The sequence below is a fragment of the Macrobrachium rosenbergii genome, chromosome 55 (assembly GCF_040412425.1).
Source record: "Macrobrachium rosenbergii isolate ZJJX-2024 chromosome 55, ASM4041242v1, whole genome shotgun sequence".
Lineage (NCBI taxonomy): Eukaryota > Metazoa > Arthropoda > Malacostraca > Decapoda > Palaemonidae > Macrobrachium > Macrobrachium rosenbergii.
The window spans coordinates 10,229,983-10,251,043 of record NC_089795.1 but is presented as its reverse complement, the minus strand read 5'-3'; the positions used below and the strand labels follow the sequence as shown (position 1 = coordinate 10,251,043).

The following is a 21,061-nucleotide window of genomic DNA, read 5'->3' as shown; positions in this document are numbered from 1 at the left end:
AGTTTTCTGTATACCTCCCTCTCAATTGATATGGCAGAAGTATCTGTCGTACGCCACTGGATAAGCGCCTTTCTTGGGAGTTTCTGCCTCCTCTGAAGGGGACTTCTCAAGCCTCATCGAGGCTACACATTGCTCAGCTTTCTCCTCTGCAAGGATCCTTTTCATTGCGTCAGAGCTGGACCATCTTATTAAGGATATTTTCAAAGTCTTCGAGGTCCTCAGTTTCCTTGATTGGACAGTAGGGGTGTTAGCAAAGAAGATTGAGGACTGTGCCACGCTTCAAGAGAACTTCGCTGCGGATTGGTGGGGGGTCCTAGCTTGCGCTGATAGAGCAGTGAGAGATGGCGCCCAGGAGTTAGCGACCACCTTACCACTAAGGGAGTCACTCCCTCTCAAAGTTCCTCTCTCATGTTCGCTCCTTTAGACAGGACCAGTTTATTCCCTCAAGAGACCCTGGAACGAGTAACGGCTGAACTTCAGAAGAAGTCAACACAGAACCTTCTCTCACAGTCCGCCAAGAGGACTAGGATTCCAACACTAGCTCCTTCAGCTGCCACAACTGCCAGGACATCTCCGTTCTCTCAGCAGCCCTTTCGAGGTAGTAGAGTTCACTTCCAGTCCTGTCCTAGAACCAACCTCCGGACTGTACGACCTGTCGTCAAGAAGCCTCCCAGCAAGTCTGCCCCTCTCAAGTGAGTTACCTGTCCTCCGTGTCCAAATGGGAGCAAAACTCCTTCATTTTTGGAGCAACTGGAAGATCAGTAGTTTAGAACCTTGGGTTCTAAAGGTCTTGAAAGAGGGCTACGCAATCCCTCTCAGGGGGAAACCTCCCTTACTAACCTCTCCCATCATCTTAATGGCTTACTCAGTACGCTCGGAGAGGTTTTCGGCCCTGTCTTGGGAAGTTTCAGCTCTACTCGAGAAGCAAGCTGTGGAGGTGGTCGAGGGTATAGGCACAGAGGGGTTCTACAACTGCCTCTTCGTCATTTCCAAGTCATTGGGAGGATGGCGACCTGTCCTGGGCATCGGTGCTCTGAACTTTTTGAACGTTCAAACAATAAAGTTCAGAATGGAAACGAACCAGTCAGTCTTGTCAGCCATCCACCAGGGAGACTGGATGGTCACGATCAATATGCAGGATGCATACTTCCACGTTCCAGTTCACCCAGACTCCAGGGAGTATCTGAGGTTTGTGTTCCAGGACAGAGTCTTCCAGTTTCGGGCAATGTGCTTTGGCCTCTCCACGGCCCCTCAAGTTTTTACTTGAGTTCTTGCCCCTCTGGCGAGATGGTTGCATCTGATGGGGACAAACGCATCTCTTTACCTCGATGACTGGCTCCTATGCTCCCCCTCGAGATCTCAGTGCACGGAGGACCTTCAGAAGACACTTCAACTCTGTCACAATTTAGGATTATTAATAAACTTCAAGAAGTCACAACTAGTCCCAACTCGGTCGATTATGTATTTGGGGATAGTGATAGGTTCTCTGAATTTTCGGGCTTTTCCGTCCCAATAAAGGATTCAGAATTGCTTCAGAAAAGTCCTGGACTTCATATCTCGCCCATCCTGCTCAGCCAACGCATGGATGAGTCTCCTGGGAACCCTTTCTTTCATCAAGAAGTTTGTTCCGTTGGGCAGGTTGCACACCAGAGTGTTGCATTTTACCTCATTCATCTTCACCATCACCGCCAAAATCAAGGAGGACCTTCGGTGGTGGCTGGTGGAGGACAGATTTGTGACAGGGAAGTTACTGTCTCCAATGAGCCCCAACCTAATGTTGTACTCAGATGCTTCAGATCTGGGTTGGGGGCCTCTCCCCAACAGCATGGAGGTTTCAGGAACGTGGTCTCCAGCCGAAAGGAACCTTCACATCAATGTAAAAGAGTTGAAGGTAATTCATCTAGCTCTTCAGTGCTTTGCAGCAGAGACCTTCAACAGGACAGTTGCGGTCCATGCTGTCTGAATCTCTGGCCTACATCAGGAACCAAGAAGGGACTCATTCATTCTTGCTCTATGAAGCAGCCAAGGACTTTGTCTGTTGTCATGGTAAGCTTGTCTATTGTATCATCAAGCCATGGCTGGTCGTTTGTCCTAAATTTGATGACCTTTTTAGGGACATTTCTTATTGAAATAGCCATCAGCATTTCATTTAACTTCTTCTTGAGATCGGGATCTAATATAACATCAGAAATATTAAGTGCCTGACAAGCTTCAATAATGCAATCCCTATTGTCTCTAGATTTCAGCCAGACCATTTTTCCAATGGTGGCATTAGGAATATACTAATTGACAGATATGTCCATCTCACACTGAATCTCTTTTGTTGGTTATCCAGCAGCTCCTGCAAGAGAGTGAGGCTTTTCATGCAAAAGTGTTCAGAAGACGTCTGGGTACCCCTGAAGGTCCTCTATTAATGAATACCAGGGAAGTGGGCCATTTTCTGTGATTGTGCTCTCTCCAGTAGAACGACTGTTAAGCTGATCATGGACTTCCTCTTCCACATCCATCGAGGCAAGCTCCTCTTGGTCCCTGTGGTAAAAGGCTGTTGCTGTTACCTAAGCCTGGTCTTGTGACTGAAGGGTATACAGTAGATCTCTTTTCCTCTGGACTCATCTTCCACAGTCCTGATCATGTGCCATATGAGCCCTTGGGGGAGGGCCCTCAGTCTGAGGTCTCACATTCAGAGCAGTCTTTTTGCTAGTGTTATCTTCAGTGAAGTGTGTTGGGGTGTTCTATGGCCATCCCTGTCTTGTAGGACACTCTGAGAATTGGGAACCACTCTCTTGTTCATTCCCAAATTTGTGGTGAAAACTTGGAGCCTGTCAGTACCTGTTCCCTCTGTCTGGGATTTTAACACTTCATTGAAGTGTGTTGGGAGTTCTACGGCCATTCCTATCTTGTCAGACTCTCAGAGGATTAGGACTCACTCTCTTGTTCATTCCTAAATTTATGGTGAAAACTTGGAGCCTGCCAGGGTATGTTCCCTCCAGGGATTTAGTTAATAATTGGAAAGAGATGCTTTTATGTCTGGCACAAACTGTGTGGTACTACATTTAATGGACTTAACCTTTTAGACCAGTGTTGGAGCCTCTTTGTTAGTGTATTTGCAAGTACAAGAATGAGGTTTCGAGGAACATTCTTTCGAATTGACTTTCTAACATAATCAAGTTGATGGACAACTCATCTGGAGAAGATGGCCCTGCCATTCTGGTAAGAGCTCACAAAGTTAGGCATTGGAATGTCCCTGGCTGTTAGGATCTTTGGTTGTTCTATGGGCGATGCGGTAGTTACCTGTTTATTTATTTGGCTAATCCTCTCCCCCCTCTTATTTTCACAGGATTGTTGACGTCTGTGGTGGCGTGGCGCCAACTTTTAGTCAGGTTCGGGCAGCAGTGGCGAACAGGTTGTTCTCTTGGGGAAGAGAACTTTTGAGTACCAGCAGCAGTTCGACTTTGAAGACGTTTCTTGGGCAGCCGATGTTTGGGCCCAGGCTGGAGCAGCGCACCAACGAAGATGGTTGTTTGTTGGCGCAGGTGGAGACCCTGTCGGCAGTTTTGGCTCGGGTGCAGTGGCCCGTGTCCTTTGTATTTTGGCGAGACGGCAGCAGGGCGTCGTGATAATACTGACCTGTTGTCGTTAGTTGGTGGACTTCGCTGGAGATGGCTTTTTTTGTATCGACTGCTGCTGGTACTTCTTTTTTATACAAAGTAATACTGCTTTATTTTTGTGTTTCATGACCCGGACCTGGCTCATTTTGTTATGGTTTTCTTTTTTATTTAAGATTATTATTTTAATATTAATAAATCTATTTTTATAACCATTTCCTGTATTTTTGTTATTCCTCCTTCTTTGTGTGTGTGAGCTGTCGATTGGCCAGAGCAGCCCCAATAGTTTTTCCATCTATAAAGATCCTGTGTTTTTCTTAAGGGCCGAAAACCTCGGTTCTTAACATTGGCGACCGTGTGACAGGATTGGCTCTGCTCTGGTTGTCGGAGTTTTCACCACATTGGAGGAGGAGGTTGGTTATTTTGGAAAAAAAAAAAAAAAAAAAAATTTTTTTTTTTTTTCTGTCGAGGGGAAGGTGTTAGGATCTTTGGTTGTTCTATGGGCGGTACGGTAGTTACCTGTTTATTTATTTGGCTAATCCTCTCCCCTCCCCTCTTATTTTCACAGGATTGTTGACGTCTGTGGTGGCGTGGCGCCAACTTTTAGTCAGGTTCGGGCAGCAGTAGCGAACAGGTTGTTCTCTTGGGAAGAGAACTTTTGAGTACCAGCAGCAGTTCGACTTTGAAGACGTTTCTTGGGCAGCGATGTTTGGGCCCAGGCTGGAGCAGCGCACCAACGAAGATGGTTGTTTGTTGGCGCAGGTGGAGACCCTGTCGGCAGTTTTGGCTCAGGTGCAGTGGCCCGTGTCCTTTGTATTTTGGCGAGACGGCAGCAGGACGTCGTGATAATACGACCTGTTGTCGTTAGTTGGTGGACTTCGCTGGAGATGGCTTTTTTTTGTATCGACTGCTGCTGGTACTTCTTTTTTATATAAAGTAATACTGCTTTATTTTTGTGTTTCATGACCCGGACCTGGCTCATTTTGTTATGGTTTTCTTTTTTTATTTAAGATTATTAAGTTTAATATTAATAAATCTATTTTTATAACCATTTCCTGTATTTTTGTTATTCCTCCTTCTTTGTGTGTGTGAGCTGTCGATTGGCCAGAGCAGCCCCAATAGTTTTTCCATCTATAAAGATCCTGTGTTTTTCTTAAGGGCCGAAAACCTCGGTTCTTAACACTGGCATTTTGGAGATACTTTTTGGTTTTACAGGTAATGAAGGCAGGTGTATGGAGGTGCTAGACCATCTTTTCCCTGTTCTTCCTGAGGGATGTTATCCACAAGTTTGTGGAAACCACGTCCTTAGGATGTTTGGTAGCTAATCGGCATTTTATGTGGTCATACAAGCTCTTCTCATTCAAAAAAAAGTCTTGCCTAAGGTACTAGGGGAGATAAGGTTGGAGGTTAAGTGGATGAGTGGCTAGTTCTCACTCTTACAGCCAGGCCAAGCACATGCTGGACTGGGCTTAGATGCAGGTAATCTACCAAATCAAGCATCCTATCTTAGAACTTCATCTCATAAGATGTAATTCTGTCTGCTCTCCATTTTAGCATGGTAAGGGGGTTGGCTGCAATGGAGATATCTTAATTCATTGGTTATATTGACCAGATATTAACTGACTTCCAACTTGTGTTGTCCTTTTTGAGGGCTACACTTGTTTTCCCAAGGATTTTCCTGGAAATGTGTAACCCAGATATTTCTCACTTTGACTCAGGGTCCTGGCCCTATCAGTCTGGTGTCCCTATGCCAAAATCATTTAGGAAGTTGATGATTAACAGGTCCCCTGCTTGCTATCATGGCAAGGAAGATTACATTTCTGGGTGGAGATTCAACTTGCCAGTCAGTTGAGAAACTACCCTGCCACCTAATGAGTAAGTATACGTAAGAGGCATTGGGTTTGTATTCATGTGGAAACAAAACATTTTTAAAGCAATATGTATTTTTCCTAGGTATGTACAGGCAGTCCCTGGTTTACGACGGGTCTGGCTTACGATGTTCTGAGGTGATGAAGCTTTTCAAATATATTCATCAGAAATTATTTCCCAGTTCACGTATGTGATGCATGTTCTGGGGTTACGACGTGTCATGCACCTGATCCAACGGAAGAAATATGGCTCTAAAACGGCAGAATAATTAAAATTTGGAGGTTTTTTGATGAAAAACTCAATAAAAATGTAGTTTACATCGTTTTCAGTACACCCAAAGCATTAAAAGTAAGATTTTCTCAGGATGTGTGACGATTTTCAACGATTTTTCGGTTTACAACGATTTTCGGTTCACACATAAAAACGGAACCTCCATCGTAAACCAGGGACTGCCTGTATACAAATCAAAGCCTTATATCATAGTCTCACCACTCCTACCCCTTGTAGTCCCTGATACCAAAGGAGAAAGAGCTTTGATGGCAGGTGAGTGCAGGGTTCCCCCAACTCGCTCACACGTGCCATATAAAGCTTCTTCTTCTTCACACTTTTCGCATAACTTTCATAACAAACACTTGATCCACATGCCCTCTTCCTTGTATGAATCCACTTCTTTTCCTCTGTCATATTTCATCTGTCATATTTTCATAATCAAATTCATATCCAATACATTCCTTGATAAACTAAGTATTATGTCTATAATTCTTCTCTCTATCTTGCAAGTGCTTACAATACTGTCTCTTTCTCTGCCACCTAACCATTCACAATCACCCTTTTGTGCTCCTTAAACCCAATAAATCAGATTCGGTAGTTTGCAGGTGTGTTATCATTCAGTCATTCCTTTCTGATCTTGGCCCAGATACACTATTTTGATGTCACCGGCCACACTTGGTCTTACCCGTGCAATCTGTGAACTAACTCTTTTGTTCTCATTGACTCATCCTCAAAGTTTCCGTTAGGGTGCAAGTGGTACACCATCCCTAATTCATCGCCTTTCAGGTACACAGACAAGAAAATGCAAAGGCGTGGTATTGAAATCGCTTGTTTTTGTAGATGTCCTTATTCAGTTTAATGTATTTTTTGTAATATTTATTATCAGTAATGATAAATTATTTATTGATAAATCACATAATGCAGTACAAGTCAGTTGCAAGATTAATCACACTGTAAGAGATTTCTGTTTTTGTCAGATTCCACTTATTTCTTTTTCTGTTCTTGTGTTAAGTGTACTTCTTGTTCTTACATTTCTTTACTCCAACAACTTTCATTTATTCAAGAGAAATGAAATACATCATAATAAAAGAAAGAATTTCTCATTTATTCATTACCATATATTCATTTAGCATCATGGAATTATAAGTTCTAGATAAAGAGATAAAGATGTTTTATTGAACTCTTAAGACACTTAAAGGGGATTGGACACCAGTTATGGGTACAGTGCTTTTTTAATGTGTTTATATTTTGTTTATCTTTTTAATTTTTAATCATTTACGGCTGTTGCATATGTTTTTAGATGCATGTTGGAAAAAAATGGATTTCTGCCTTATATTTGGCTAAAAAATTATTAGTATAAGCTGATTTTGTGGGTTTGTGACAGTCACTTGGAAAACACTCCTGATTTTCCTGTAAAATACTAAGATTGTTGTATGATATTTCCCTTGACTTTTGTTCATGCAGATGCACAGCCCAGTCATATGACCTTAACTGCTGTTACTTTGCTATTTGTTGTTTATAAGTGATCAGAAATTGTTCATGTGTTTCTGAAAGATTTTTCTTTTTTCTAGTGAAACTGAAGACGATTGCGGCCCATCTTCCCACCGTGGAAGCGTATCACGTTTGAACAATGGTGCACATCATTGCAAACACTTCAAAAAGCCACATCAGCACTCACATAGCCTTCCTGCCACTCCAAGAGTTAACAGCAATTCCCATCCTTCTTGCCTGAGTGGGAACTTTCCTTTGGGAGCAATCTCACCCTACCATGGCATTCCTTGCTTATTGGCACCTAATACTCCCAACCATTCAAATCAAGATAACATATCACAAGCCAGCCAGTACATCACATGCCAGACTGGTGTCAGTCACTTGGAAAGTTCTGTATTTCTTGACCAGCCTGAGTCTAAGCTTCCCGGGGCAATTGACTATAGTAGTTTACCACTTCCTCACGAGAACGTAGAACCGGTAAGAAGGACTACGGACATAAGCAGACACATGAGCGAGCCTTGCATAATAGAGTCTCAGAGTGAATGCAATAGTCTCCCGTACACTAGTAAAAAAAGAGGGACGCGAAATTACAGAACTGCCATTCTTGGCAAAGAAAATGGCCTTATGGACAACATAAAAGAAAGTGGGCAAAGTGAAGGTGAATCGGAAGAAATGCATGCCTTGGAAGTGCAGTGGAGATTTATTCAAACGCTAGTAGCTGAGCTAAACACCACAAAGTGCAGTAATCGTAAACTGATGGCTGAGTTACACCAGGCGAAGATGGAGATTCAAGTCCTTAAAGCGTCTCTCGATTCGTACATAGAGAGCGGACTGCAACCGGGTGCCATCACAGGTAGAGTTCCTTGTGTTGTGACTTCTTTTTTACAAATATATTTATTCTTTAGTGGTTAAAAACTATAGAAAATAAAATATTTATTGATTTTTATAAGTTTTCACTGAGAAAAAGTTTTTATGGAGAAATAGTTACCGTATTCCCACAATATAAGGTGCACATAAAAAAATCATCTCAAAAATAATCCTGCATCTAATACCCCAATGGTTAGGTCTGGGTAAGTCTAGGGGTTTTGGTTATCAGTGCTATAAAACACCTGAAGACCACTGTTTGACAATAATTCCCAGATGATCCCAGAATGGTATATATATGGTTATAAATTAGTAGATAATTATTAATCAAAATAATGCTAAAATATAAAAACTGTTTCCCACTATTCAGAAGTACAACATTAGATGGCCTTACATTATGTGTTTTCCAGCTTGCAGTTGATTATTGAACCTAAATTTAACTTAAAATCTGATAGATTTTTGTCTTGATGCTGTAGATACGAAATGGCCAATGTTGTTTTGGCAGTTAACACCATACACAGATGAAACATGGCATTGTTGTCAGCCTCACTGATTTGTGAATTTTCATGGGTAAACAGTAATTTCCATAGACCCTTGCCAAAATAGTCGAAATTCTCAGCTCAGTAATAGTTATTCTGGGAATAAAATCATTGGAAAACTTGTTAAGGTAATGACTGGCTTTATGGTGGAACTACAGTCGACCCCTGCGTGTTCACAGTTCAAAATTCACAGCTTCACCTATTCGTGGATTTTTCTGTGGAAGTTATCGCAGAATTATTCATGAAAAATTGCTGTACTGTTTTTTTGTCGAGAAACATTCACTAATTACTGTATGTTCATGTTATTTTCGTGACTAAATACATTTTTGGGATAAAAAATGATTTACTAATTTTCAAACATTAATATTAATGTAAACAAAGCAAACTCTCAATAAAATGTATTCTTTTTTCAATGCATATTAAATATTAAGGTACTGTATACAGTAATTAACTTCCCAGGGTCTCCCCATGTACTGTACAAAGAAAATGGGACCACTTCAATACTGTTTGAGAGAAAATGAATGTACTTGAGAGGTCAAATAATTTTCACACAGCTGTTTTAGGGGTAATGTTTTAAGATGATTTTGAAATGACATTAAAATGTGTTAGATAGTTTAAGGTATATTCTGTGTAGGATGATAGTTTGAGTCTAAACTATTAAGCAGTGTGTTTTAGAGGGGATGATAGCTTAAGGTATTCCGTTTCTGATTTGTGATGATAACTAAACTATTAAAATAAGCAGTTATAAATGTTTTTAGAGGTTATCGTTTTCCGATTATCTGCGCTTTTGAACTATTTAAATAGCTCCATCATAAACATTTAACCGAGATTAACCGGGGATGTCAGTTATAAGCATTTTTAGGGGATGTCAAGTTTTAGCTATTAGCAGGTGTTTGTGGTCCCCATCCCTTGCGAATACTGGGGATTGACTGTACAGCTGCAATTTATATAAAGAAAGTGCCATTATTAGCTGGTAACACTTTGTGCACTTACCGCAAAATGTGGCTGTGTGCACATAATCTGAAGTGCGCAGGGAGTGAACCAACCAACAGTTGCCAATAGGGAAAACATGGTGTTTTAATCGTTCTTAAATATAGCTTACCTGATTTTAAGTGCATCTTATACTTTAGTTTGTCTTATATGGTGGGAAATATGGTAGACTATACGTATTACATTTTATGAATGGTACTGTTCAGTATTTCTGTGCAGGTTATGTGGCAACAGCACCTTGCAGTGAGGTCATTTTCAGCGTCTCCAAAATATGTTGATAGATAAAGACATTGATTTGATCTCGTTAGTGCTCTTGAGATCTATCCAGATGATGCACTTGGTTTAGAATGTGTCTCAAGAGGGTTTGGTCAGAAGCATTACCTCTCCATTGCCATCCTATCATAGTCATGATCAGTGCTTTGATTGATGATGGCAGATTCCTAAATATTGCTTAGTTCCCACAAGAATACAAACCTTTGGTCTTTACATGTGAGATTAACTTTCAGTAGGCTGGAAGTCCAGCCGTTAAACTTTTGCAAGGTTGGTTATGGTAACAGTTACCGATGGTATGGGTGGAAGTACCACCCGCCCAGTTAGTATACATTCAGTTCTACACAGTTTACTTTTGGCCACCGTCTCGGCGAGACATGCGTTCCTTTCTCTGTCCTGCCATTTGACTTTCTCTTCTGTGTTTGAATTTATGTTGTTTATACTTTGCATATATTGATATATTGGAATATTCCAACATGTTTTTCAATGTCTCTATAATGACATATTCACTTGTTCTTGCTATGAAGTCTAAATAAGTTTTGGGAGACTTTCTCCTTATATATCATTTTACTTATTTTTTTTTTGCCTTTTCGTATTTACGCAAACCCAACACCTATCTTCTGGGTGTTTGTGTTGTGTGTTGTTTTCATGAACACTGTTTTTCACTTTCAACTACACAATATCATGGAAAGTTGTAATGTATTAGTCTTTCAGATGTTGTGTAGAATAAGAGGATAGAGACAAGGGGTTTTTCGTGTTTCCAGGGCAGGGTTTCATATTCAGTTCTTAAGAAGGTACTTCTTGCTTAAACCTAACAAGTTTTTTCCCCCTCTCCCTCAACACGGAGGTTGATGTCACAAGATCTTTGACAGTGTTTGGTTTGGCCAGCCCTGCTGCTCTCCCCCTAGCCTGGCTGTACCAGTATTGCCACTTCAGTCTTTGGTGTACCTTGACCAGCATTTTTAGTCGGCAGCTGCAGCGGCTAACTTGTTTTTCTCTTCGTAACTGCAGTTCAGGATTTGTTGGCAGCATATCCCTCTTACAGCTTTGGAAGCCCTTTGGTGGTCTCGCTGCTACTCCTGCTCCATCAGCAACGTATCCCTCTCATAGCTTGGAACCCCTTCGGTGGTGGTGGCTTTTCTCCTGCTCCGTCGGCAGTGTATCCCTCACATAGCTTTGAAGCCCCTTCTACAATGGTGACTTTTAGCACTCCGTCTTCTCATGAAGGCAGTAGTTGACAGAGTCGACATTTTTTGAGAGAGGTTCACCCTTGTTGTGAAGTAGAAGCGTCACAGGTCTCTGTCTCTGTCTTCTTCATCGGCTTCCTTTTCTTCTCCTCCATCTTCATCCGACCATGGCTGTGGTTCTTCTGCTCCAGCTCGCAGCCAACTCACTGATGAGGGGGTGTCATGTCCAGCCACTTCTCAACAGCTCTCCCTGCTCCCAACCTGAGAACCTCTATTGCGGTGACTAATGGCTGTGAGATGACATCTTCTGCTTCTGCTCTTTCTGTGGAGTCTCTCGCTCAGGTTTTGATGACAAGGCTAGGCCGTTGTCACCTTGCAGCTCTCACATCCATGGTATAGTCTCCATCATTCCAGAACTCCTCCCTGTTCACGCTCTCCCAGGAGGCCCTCTGATCGTCATTCCAGCTCCCACAACCGTGTCCTGTCGAACGTCCGAGTCTTTGAAGACACGCATGTACGTGTGGTTACTTCATTCCAGTCGGCCATTCAGCCTTGCTCCTCAGCATCTCGTCATCTCTTGCGTTCTTCCTCTCCTAGGAGAGACTGGGTTTGCGTGGCTGTGGATGTGATAACACGGCCCTACGGCCGTTGCATGGGGGGTTGTGGAATTTGTCTCAAGATGGTGTGTCCAGGAACAGACAATCAACCTCACTCATGTGAAGGTTTGCGAAGAGAGCTGGATGGTCTATAGCCTTGCCACATTGAAGAACTGATGCCCATCCGATCACCGCCTTGTTCAATTCTGTCAAGTGAAAAACACAGATAGATCTTTTGTGGACATTTAGAATGGCGCTGAATCACACCCACGGCTGTGCGAATATTGCCCACAGCCTTGAGAGTCACGTTTGAGCGGGGGTCGCAGTTTCTCCCAGAGGAATGCAAAACAGAACAACGGAGAGGTGGCAACAACCCACGTACAAGTGCATCAACAGCACGTCGGTGCAGTGCCTTTCAATCACGTACATGTTTTTTTAGTTGATTGTCTGGAAACGGAAACAACCAACAGTTGTTACCATACAAGCAAACAGGATTGCTCTGCCAACTTGTACGTCCTTTATAACGTAAATTGATGGGGTCTTTTTCACAACTAAATGAATTCGTTCTGTCAGACCCATATGGCTGTCATTGCTGGAATTGATGTTCTTTCTATTGCGTTCAGCCAGAGACTTCGACATTTTTCAGGTAGGAAGAAATCTGTTTCATCGTTCACATTTGAACGTTGACTTTTGATTGTTCCTTCACTGAACCAAGGTTAGTTACAGTTCATCAGCACAGGTTGGTTTTGTTTACAGTGAAGTTCTGTAGAACCATATCCTGCGCTTCTGAAACGGTAGTCAATCAATTCTGATCATGCAAGGTTTTTTCCTGGTGTGATTGGAATTATTTTGTAACTCCATAGGTCTACGGATCAGGCCTACTCCTTGGTGCAACAGCCCTAGCATTCTCTTCTGCAATACTCTTCTTAGCAAGGATGAAGTCTAATTCTTGAAGATGGAAAGGTGGGTCCTGGTCTTCGAAAAGGTCTCCCCATTCCTTCCCATCCTCTCTCAGAGAAGTGAGAGGACTTGGCCTAATGGTGAGACGACTACTCTCCATTCCTCCTCATCCTCTCTCGAAGTGAGACGACCTAGTTTAGTGGTAAGGCGACTACCTTTCCCATGGGGTGTTGTACACACTTCCCCCAGAGATACTTTTTTTGGGTGCCAGTACTTGGTTCCAAGCGCCCAACGATCCCTCGCAGGTGCCCGCGGTTTTTGTTCAAGCACCCATCTCTTCACGAGCACTGCTGCCAGTTTCTGAGCGCCTGGCAGCAGCTCCCAAGCGCTTGGCATCAGTTGACAAGTGCCTGGCGCCAGCTCCTGAGCACCCGGCACCAACTCTTAAGTATCAATCTCCTTCTAGTAGTGCCAAGTGCCTGTTTTCGACCGTGGGTCTCCTAGCCTATGCAGCTCTCCTTCAGTATGTGTGGGCAAGCTTTCCTATCCTTTTTGGGCTCCTGCTAGCCCTGGTCTCGCCTACCTAGACCTTCCTGATGAGGAGCCTTCCAGATGACAGATCTAGGCTCCCTACGTGGTGCTTTCCTTGTCTTCTAGGAAGGCACTCAAGGAGATTGAAGTTTGGTTTTCTGCTAAGAAGGAGCAAGGTAAGGCTGCCTCCGTAGGAGGTTTCTTTTCTATGCCACCGGGGAAGCTCCTTTCTGACACTCAGCATTTTTGTTAGCAAAAATTATGCTTTTCGTTGGCAGAACTTGACCTCCTTGTCAAGACCTCTTTGACGTGTTTGAAGTTTTCAGTTTCTTGGACTGGATGGTGAGAATGCTAGCCAAGAAGATTGCAGATTGTAATGGTTTGTGGAGACTTCGTCTTGGACTGGCTAGGAGTCCTGTCTCATGCAGGGAAACCATCAGAGATGGCTCTCTTGAACTTGCAGGTCTTTTCTCTTTGGAGGTTTTTCGGTGCTTCCGTTACACCAGAAGCCAGACCTTCAATAGAAGTCGACTTTGGATCTTAAGGCACATTCTTCCAAACGCTCCAAGGATTCATCCACATTTCTTTCTAAGATGGTCTCTCCTCTCCAGCAACATCCCTTTTGTGGGAGTAAGGCCAAGTCCAGTCTAGGACCCGCTCCAGTGTCTGCTTCTCGACGGGAAAGTTTCTGGGACATGTTCTCCGGAAGAACAGAACCTTCACATCAGTGTGAGAGAGCTGAAAGCTATTCATTTAGGGCTTCAGTGCTTCTCGACCCTACAGTAGTTCGCAACAAGACTGGCAGTCCATTCAGACAATACTTTAGCCCTAACGCACATACAAAGTGAGGCGGCTCTCTTTTTCTCTCTGCCAGACAGCAAGAGACCTTCTACTGTGGACAGATCAAATTGAGTGACTCAATTTTTTCGGGGCAAACTAAATTCTAACGGGTGAGCTGAGCTGTTGAATAGTTGGTCCTTCCCATTGAGTGGATCTTGGTCCCCTGGTCTATCAGAATCTGCGATGCTATGGGGCAGACCAACATTGGACCTGTTTGCCACCTCTAGGAACCATTACCTTCCTCTTTTTTGTTCTCAGGCCCCAGACCCTCTAGCATGGACAACAGATGCCATACGGCAAGATTGGACCCACTTGGAACAAGAACTATCAAGAGGAGCTCAAGTCCTCGCCCAAGAAATGAAGAAGTCTTCCATGCACAAGTGGGAGCCAGTCTTGTTGAGTTTTGGGAGAAGTGGAGTATCAGAGGGACAGAACAGTGGATTGTCAAGGTTCCGAGGGAGGTCTTCTCCATTACATTCATGGAGACCCCTCCTTTGGTCCCTTCTTCCTTTGTTTTGACGGCAAATCATCGGGGTTGGGAGACATGTCCTCAACGTAAGCGCTCTCAGTCACTTCGTCCAGCAGACAAAGTTCAGATGGAGACGAACCATTAAGTCTTTTCATCCATTCACCAGGGCAATTGGATGATAACCTTGGACATGCAGGATGCATGCTTTCACTTTCCCTTCCATCCAGACTCCAGGAAGTATCTAAGGTTCGTCTTCAAGGACACACTCTCAGGCGCCACTTGTCAGTATCTAAATGCCTGTCTCCTCTCGGAGGGGGCTGCGCCACCTGAGGCCCCGGCGCTGTATGAGCCCCTGGCGCCAGCTGATCTCTAGTTTCAGGCTCTTTGCTTCAGCCTCTCGACGGCACCTCAGGTGTTCACCTGAGTCCACGCTCCTCTACCAAGTGACTTCATTTAGTAGGCATTAAGGTCTGTCTATATCTGGACGACTAGCCTCTTTGACCCCCTTTGAAGGAAAAGTGCATGAAGGGCATGTACATTTCCTCTCTCTCAGGGACTGGGAATTATCATCTACCTTCAAAAGTTCCAGTTGGCTCTGTCGCAAGAGTTCCATAGTATGCCATTTTACTGTCTGTTTGGAGAAAATAATTTTAGGGTGGAGGGGAGAATTTACTCAAGAAACTCTAGGACTTCTCACTTTGTGTCGAATAAGAAATTCCCATCTCAACTCTAGGACTTTTCGGGTTTCTCAGTTTGCCAGGAGACAGTCCACAAGTTTCTAGCCCCTTCGTCTTGCTCGGTCCATCACTTGGACGAGCCTACTGGAGACTGTTGTACGTCAAGTTGTTCTTCAAGTTAGGCAACTTCTCATGAGAAGCTTTGCAATTCTTCCTCTAGGCCAACTGGGACAGGGAAACACAGCCAGACACCAACGTGTTTCCCATAAATCTGGTAATCAAGTCAGACCAGCATGGTGGCGGTCCGAACATAGACTTTTGGAAGGAAAGCCTTTCATCTTTTGAGCCCAGACTTAGACTTCTATTCAGACACCTTGGTTCTATGTTGAGGATTCCTCTTGGGCTACGCCTTTCCGCCCTTCAACATGGTCAGGGAAGTGCTAAACGAGTCTAGGGCTCATTGCAACATTATGATGATTCTCATAGCCCCAATCTGGCCCATCAAAGAATGATTCCAGGACCTGCTACGGTTGTGGGTGTACTTTCCGAGACTTCTTCCCCTAAAAACTGTCTACTCAGACAATTTAAGAGATACCAAAGGTGTTGTCTGTTATCCTGACAGGCTTCAGACTCTGGAAGCTTGTTTCAGAGCATAAGAATTTTCAAGATGCTCTGCAGAGGCTGTTGCAAGACGCAGGCGTTGACTTACTGCTGCGTCTTCCAAGCTAAGTGGGTGTTTTTTCGAAGCTGGTGTCTCAGACTCAACATCTCTTCTTTTGAGATTTCTGTGATCCAATTGCAGATTTCCTTCGTTATCCAAGATCTAGGAATCTCTCGTCTTCCACCTTTAGGGGTTTCAAGCTGTGTTTAGCTCAGTGTTTAAACACGGGTCCTGAATCTTGCGTCAATCCCAAATCTTAACAACCTTGTCAGTTCTTTTGATACATCTAAGCAGGAAAGAAAGATCCGGTCTCCTGGGACCTGGACGTAGTGTCGAAGTGGCTGACAGGTCCCACTTTTCAACCCCTTCGTTCCTCTTCTCGGAGAAACCTTACTCTGAAGAATCTCTTCCTCGTGGCCTTGGCTACTGCTAGCATGTTAGCGAGTTCCAAGGAGAGACAGTTTGCTTCTTTACCCTTGGATTTGTGGCCAAGAGTGAGGACCCTTCAAACCCCTGGCCCCGTTCTTTCTCCATTAAGACCTCAGTGGGTACCTTTGGGTCTTGAGGAATAAGAGAGAGTTCTTTGTCCTGCTAGGGCTTTAAGATATTACCTGAGCAGGACCGAGGAGATCAGAGGACCATCCATTAACCTCTGGTGCTCTGTCAAGAACCTGTTTCTCCCTCCGACTAAGAATGCATTGTCCTTCTTCGTCAGCGACTTAATTTGAGGGCTACTTTTAAAGTGAAAGCTCGTGACATCAGGACAGTCTCTTACCTTATTAGCTTTCAGGCATATGTCACCCACTTCCATTCTGCAGTCGACCTACTGGAAGTGCGAACCGATCATTGTGCCTCACTGTTTGAAAGAAGTTGAAACAGTGTTTGAAAATTGCAGTACCCTGGGGCCATTATCAGTGGCTGGCATGGTATTGGGTGAGGAAGCATAGGAATCTCTCTTTTCTCCTCCTATCTCTTTACCTTAAAGTAGGGTGTTGAATTTTCAGGAGCCAGGGATACAGTGTACCTGGAGTACCAACCAGTCTCAGTGGATGGGTTGTGGTGTTTTCAGTGTAGGTGAAAGCATTGCTTTGCTAGCCATCTGACATATCCTTTGCTGCAAAGCTCCCACCTAAGTAGGGGTGCTCCATGGCTATACCACCATGCCACTACAGGTTAAGATGAGCACCAACCAGAGGCAGTAATTACCTGCAGTAGCTCTCTTACCATATAAGGAAACGACAAGCATTGTCTTCAATGCTAGCAACTTTCCTATTTCAAAGTCATTACCATAACTTAATGTTTTGGAATAGAATATGTCTATGCATCCTACCTCCTGTCAATATGGGATTCAGCTATGTAGTTACTTGGAAAGTTACTCATATGAAAATGTTATTTTCCTGATAAAATTAAGTTTCATATATATTTACCAAGTAATTACGGGTTGGAGCTCTCCTCCCTCCCTTCTCATGGACATAAGGACACCAACAGAATGAGGTTTTCTGCTAAGTCGTTTCCAGTACTCCCTTTTGGTGGGCGGGGCTTGTCACCTACACTAAACTCTCAAAGCGCTACTGTGATTTTTTAAATAAAGACTGCCACGTGGTTTAGAACTATAGCTATGTAATTACTTGGCAAGTATATATGAAGCTTAATTTTATCATGAAAATAACATTTTTCCACTTTGGCTAAAACTTATTGGACCTGATGAATAGGAAAAGATATCATAGTTCGGAATCGGTTGATATCTGAAGCTAATAGTGGGAACTGTGGTAGGACCAACAGCTGCCCGATAATGTTTGGACCTGAGAGATATCAGATTGATAGCTCAAAGAAGGAACTATTCTGCAGGGCTGGACCACGGATTCCGGGGAAGGGGGGGCTTCTGGTTCTGGGGATAGGACTCTCGGCATTCTATTCGGTTTGCCCACAATATTATTAGGGTGGGGATGATTGCATTGTAATACTCTCAGTCCTAGCAAGCAGGTTTGGCTAACACTGGGGCTATTCTAATCATGTTGTGCCATCCCCTGTGGGGTAGGGTAGGGGCATGGACATTTGGGATTCGGTTCTCACTTGTGCCATTGGTGGAAGAATAAACTCCTTGAAAGGCTGATGATATCTTTTTAAGGTCTTCAGGTTTAAATTAAAAATTTTTTTCTCCCAATCTTTATGACTGGTGGCTATAAGGATTTGAGTACCCCTGGACCCTTTGATGATGATGTTTTGGCACAGATGAAGACCTCTGACAAGGCCTTGACACAAATGGCAATTCTTGGCATGAACCTGACCGTGGATATGGAATGCTCCAGTGGTGGCGGTGGTACTGCCTCTCAGGGTAGTCATCACAAATTGAAAAATTGCTAGTGTGGGAACACAGTGGAGAATTTGGAAGTACAGTATTACATGTAGAGCAAATTCCCTTGGAATGTGGTGAAACACTCTCTGTTTTGTTTGCCAGTTACAGTAAAATAATAGAATTAAGAATGAACTTTGATGAAACTGAAGGAAAATGGGAAGCATGGGGAACTACTGAAAAACTTTGAGGACTCCGACATATCATCTTCTGTCAATTTTGGAAATGAAAGAGTCAAAGTTGAACCATTCTTATCAAAGCCTCTGCAGTACTATAACTGTTTTCAATTCGTTCACCCATCCAGCTTTTCCAAAAACAATAAAATTTGTAATAATTGCTCAGCCCCTGAACATGATCCTTGTTCGAAACAACCAAAATATATCAATTGCGAACTGGATCATACCCCATCCAATAAAAATTGCAGATGATATAAAATGAAGAGGCAGCTGTATGTAAAGCTAATGCTGAACATATAAGCATTAGTTATGCTAAAAAAATTAATTGGTCAGACAAAGACCTATGCAATGGCTCTGAATTCCATAGCCCCTATAAAAACTCAAGCCAGTAATGTAGAACCTTTACCTGCTGTAAAAGTTAGAACTCCTGAGAGTAAGACCCAGTCATCTGGTCTAGCTGCCCAGCCTGCTAGGGTTGAAGCACCCCTCTTTAAGGAAGATGTGCCTACTTATGCAGTAAATCATCTCCAGTTGATGAGACCTTCCTTCTGTCTCTCCCATCTCTCATGCAACAAGAAATCCTTCCCAAAGAAATGGAACAAGAACAAACTATTCCAAGGAAAGTAAGAACTCTTTATCCTCTCCTCCACCTGCTCAAAGTTTGAAGGTTCCCCAACCCTATAAAAAGTGTAACTAGTGAGGCCAACAATGAGGGTGCTTCTGCCTCAGTAACAGCCAAGGAATCAAGTTCCTTGGATAATAAGAAAATAGTAGTTGAAGTCCACTCTGCTCTGTATCAAAAAGCTGATAAAAAACAATGGAGGTAATCATAAGCCACATATCTCAAGACAATCTAAAGAAACTCTTATAAAGTCTCATAAGGAAAATAAATAAGAGAAATAGTATAGATTACAGTGAAATTGCCCTTGGCAGATCCTAGCACTAAAAATTCAATCTGGACATTTTACAATGGAACTGTAAGGGGCTAAGGGTTCGTTCAGAAATTCTAAAAGTATTACTGCATGAGCATAATCCATAATCCAGGGGTTTGTAAGTCTCCAAGAAACTAAATTAGGGGATGCAGAATACCATCCAGGTCTAAAGTGTAAGATCTATAAGATGAGCCCCCCTGATAGGGACTGTGCCTGTGGTGGTGTTGCAATGATTATTGCTGAAACATTGCAACATTTTATTGTTCCTTGAACATGCAGCTTCAAGCAGTTGCTATCCGGGCTACTTTTGACTGTGAAATCACAATCTGCTCTCTTTACCTTCCCCAAGATTTAGGTTCACTCTTAGTGACATTCAAGGTTTAATTAATCATCTTCTTCCTCCTTTTTTACTACTTGGTGATTTTAATTCTCACAATCCACTTTGGAGTGGTAATTTTTTAGACAGAGGGTAGGATCATTGATGACATTGTTAATAATAATGATCTTGAACTTTTAATGATAGTACTATGATATCATGATATCTATACAGGTGATTCATCTGCTATAGACTGTTTGCTCTTCTCCCTATTTGGATTTTAACTAGTTCGTAGATGGATTTCTACATGACAGCGATCACTTTCCCATTCATCTGAAGTTTGTGAGAAATGTCCCCTCGAATTATCCTGCTAAATGGAAGGAAAAGGAAGTAGATCAGGTCAAATTTAAAGAGGGTATTAACCTATCCCAGGAATTTGAGCCCTTTAAGTCCCATGTAAAGGCTTGTGAGTACTTTGCCTCTGAAGTATGGAATATGGTAGAGTAGTGCTGAAAACTCAATACCTAAGACCAAAGGGAAACCACGCAGACCTGCTGTTCCTTGGTGGGATAAAACTTGTGGTAATTTGAGGAAAATTACCAGGAAATGTTACAGGCGTTATAAATCCAGTCAATCTGCAACAGCAAAATCTATTTGCCAACAAGCTATGGCAAAGCAGAGAAAAAATAAAAAAAAAATAAAAAGAGAATCCTTGCTTTTTTATATAAATGGTGTAAATTCTAAGACCCCATCCAGGTTAATCTGGAAAAAGATAAGAAAACTAAGTGGCAAATGCATTCCATTGCCAACGCCTTGTCTGAAAATCAATGGAGACTTATCACCAAGCTTGAAGTTCTGAAAAACTGGATGAGCATTTCTCTGAAGTATCAAGTTCTAGGAACTATTCAACTCCATTCCAGAATATTAGGAATTCAACCATTTCCCTTAATTTAAATTCTGGAAATGGTGAATCTTATAATGCCAAGTTAACTTTAAGGGAATTAAGGGATGCTCTATCATCATCTGAATCGACATCCCCGGGTATGACTAACATTCATTATAGCATGCTCAAAAATCTTCCAGATTCAGCTAAATCTTATCTTCTTAAAATCTGTAACAAAATATGGGAAAGTGGTATTCTTCCCCTTCTTGGAAGATTGCATTTGTTATCCCCATTAAGAAACCACTGAAAGTTCCACATCTTCCTACAAGCTATCTGCCAATCTCTCTTACAAGTTGTGCGTGCAAATTGTTTGAGAAAATGGTGAATTCTAGACTAATGTGGCATCTAGAAAAAAATGGTTTGTTATCATCTGTCAAAATTGACTTTAGGAGAAATCATTCCACTCTGGACCCACTAATAAGACTATCATCCCAAATTCAGCAAGGTTTTCTCAAAATGCAATCAGACTATTGGAGTCTTCTTCGATCTTGAAAAAGCCTATGACACCACTTGGCATTTTCATATTATTAAGCTGCTTCATGACATGGGAATACAAGGTACAGTAATTTGTTAAATTTCATC

General features: G+C 42.7%; 1 protein-coding gene across 1 annotated transcript in view; it reads left to right on the top strand.

Annotated features, from left to right (window-relative positions):
* Positions 1 to 21,061, top strand: part of LOC136835503 (uncharacterized) — a 91,511-nt gene that overhangs the window by 12,456 nt on the left and 57,994 nt on the right. The window contains exon 3 of the mRNA XM_067099089.1: positions 7,316 to 8,088. Coding sequence (XP_066955190.1) covers positions 7,316 to 8,088 — 773 coding nt within the window. The remainder of the gene's footprint in view (positions 1 to 7,315; positions 8,089 to 21,061) is intronic.